Here is a 2,932-nt window from a genome sequence, read left to right on the forward strand (position 1 = left end):
CACACACACATATATATATACATACATACAAATGTTGATATATATATATATATATATAGTACATATATACATATATATATCTATATATATATATTCATATATATATATATATCTAAATATATCTCTATAGATAATTATATATATATGTATAAGATATATATATATATATATATATACACACATACAAACACACACACACAAATATATATATATATATATATATATTAATATTTTTTATGCACATTTCATATATGATAGATAAATATATACATACACACACACCCACCCACACCCGCAAATAAATATCATAGATATATAGATATATGTAAATGTACATTTACATAAGCATGTATTGGTACATGTATATTTAGATATACACGTGTATGTATAAATACATATCAATATAAAAAAATTACATACATACATACATACATTCATATATATATATATATATATATATATACGCACACACATACAAACACGAACACATCAACACACATACATATCAACACACACACACAAAAACACACACACACACATATATATTTATATATATAGATATATATATATAATATACATATATATATATATATATATATATATATATGTATGTATAGATATATATATATATAGATATATATATATATATAAATATGTGCGTATGTATTCGTGTGTACTAAAGGTATAGATACACAGAAAATGAGTATATTTAGATTTAAATATGTATTCGGGCGACACATACACCCACACAATATATATATATATATATATATGTATATAGAAATATAGAAATATAGAAATATATATATATATACATATACATATGCTCTGACCTTTCTGGTTGTTGCTCTGGTTCGCATCAACTAATAGCCAGGCTTGAAATAAGTCATGAAAGAATATACTTTACATAGCACTTCCACCACCATGTCAAGAAGACTGATATGCCTGCATAAGCTACTAAACACGATACAGATATCAAGAAACTGCAATCAAACAATATAGTATGTTCACGACTGCTTATTAATACGCAGCCACTTACAAGTCTTCAAACCATCACAGATAAGCTACTAAACACGATACAGATATCAAGAAACTGCAATCAAACAATATAGTATGTTCACGACTGCTTATTAATACGCAGCCACTTACAAGTCTTCAAACCATCACAGAGAAGATTAGACAGAAACCACAGAATACATACCAATGCTCCTATCATACTCATCAGGAACTTAAGGTCATCCTGGCTTGATTTCGAAGTTTGGAACATATTCGTACCATTCTCTTGTTGGTTTAATTGACTGCTATCCGTGCGATTCTCCACCCCTGACCCTTCAGGCGCGCGTGCCTCTAGATCCCGTACAATTTCGCCTATAGACATATCATCGATGTTTCTCACAGCAGCTTTGTTGCTAGGCTCAGCGTTATTCTCGGGACCTAACTCACACAGGGACATGTCTTCGAACATCTTCGAGGCAGACTTGACAGTCTCCTCATCGATACGGTCTGACATAGTACTTGTTAGTATGTTGTGCACTGTATGTTTAGTAATATATGATTATATATGTTCCTTACGCAGAGGCGCTACTTTCTTGCTGTATACCGTGCACAGTGTGCACGTTGTTCGACCTATCTCTGTAATACTCTACACACGGAGATAAATACGAGTATATAAAAATACGCAGACTACAACTAAAAAATATACTTCCCATTTCTCAAATGCTCTAAAATTATTATCGTCTGATTCTTGTCATTATTGTGTGTAGTAAAGAAAAAATACACAAAATGTATGTTTATAAAACCGCCATCATTTCTTGACAACGAAGACTCAAAAGTCAAAGAGCCTAATTTTTTTTAAGAGCAAAGACAAAAGCTGTTTCGGCTATGCGAAAGCCCTAATTTTCCTCTCTTTTGTTTTTTTTAATAAAAAAACCCCTTTGTATTTTTTTTATCCTTTTTATACCCCCGGTGATAAAAATATGGAATGGAGGCTTTTTCTGAAAATACACAAGTCCTAAAATAAAATACTTTGCCTGAAAGCTGAACAGTGAACTTCTCAAGCCCTGGTCCCTGGAGTCCTGGAGTCCTGAACTCTGAACGCCTCGTACACGCGAAGTTTAAATTCGATGCTGATACGCCAATGACAGAATAAGCCAATGAATAATAAGCTATAGAAAAATCGATATGATTGGCTTAAAAGAGTACTACATACATAATTAAGAAATATTTACTATTTTGGATCTCGTTCATGTAGTACGTACTACGAAATATGCATAATTTCATATTTTACTTCAACGGCTTCCTATTTTCACATATACTGTCAGTCGCCCTCTCCTGGTCAAAAATTATTGTTTTGTCCAAAAGATATATTGCTAATTTGGCTCAAAGGCTTCTAAAAAAGTATTTGGATGACCATTTTTTAAATTATTCTGTATTCTCGTTCTAGTAGTATGTGCAGCAGAGAAATCAATTGGAGATCAAATATTTAAGTGAAATATCCCTCAGTTAAAAATTCAATTTAAAACCTATAAGCCAATAATAATTCTAATAGTTCTAGATGTGTATCATACATACTAAATGAGTCATGGCCCTCTGGATTGGGGTCGCGAGCAGAAATCAGGTTCTTTCCGACAACAAATCGTAAATTTAGCAGTGACCCAAATCCAGAGACCACCATAAAACTCATCCATGGCCTTCTGGATTTAAGTCTCTGCAATTTACGAGTCGCCGGAAGAAACCTGATTTCTGCTCGCGACCCTAATCCAGAGGGCCATGACTCATCATTTTATCATCATCATCATGTGTGTACTATGCAGGGTTATCCAGTTTTTAGGGTAGCCCTGTTGAATATATACTGTTCCATCTAGGAGGTATCCGGCCACAAGGAGTTATATAAAATAAGTAGTAAAAAGCAATGAAGTTGAAAGAGTTAGAG

The 2,932-nt window shown here is 32.5% G+C and overlaps 1 protein-coding gene across 1 annotated transcript in view; it reads right to left on the bottom strand.

The window, feature by feature from the left end:
- Nucleotides 1-1,747, bottom strand: part of SARC_05928 (hypothetical protein) — a gene marked incomplete at its 3' end in the record, with an annotated part of 6,282 nt that extends 4,535 nt beyond the window's left edge. Inside the window, exon 1 of the mRNA XM_014300209.1 lies at nucleotides 1,202-1,747. Within this exon, the coding sequence (XP_014155684.1) occupies nucleotides 1,202-1,510 (309 nt within the window). The 5' untranslated portion in view covers nucleotides 1,511-1,747. The remainder of the gene's footprint in view (nucleotides 1-1,201) is intronic.
- Between the last annotated feature and the right edge of the window lie 1,185 nt (nucleotides 1,748-2,932).

This window comes from Sphaeroforma arctica (genome assembly GCF_001186125.1).
Source record: "Sphaeroforma arctica JP610 unplaced genomic scaffold supercont1.402, whole genome shotgun sequence".
Classification (NCBI taxonomy): Eukaryota; class Ichthyosporea; order Ichthyophonida; genus Sphaeroforma; species Sphaeroforma arctica.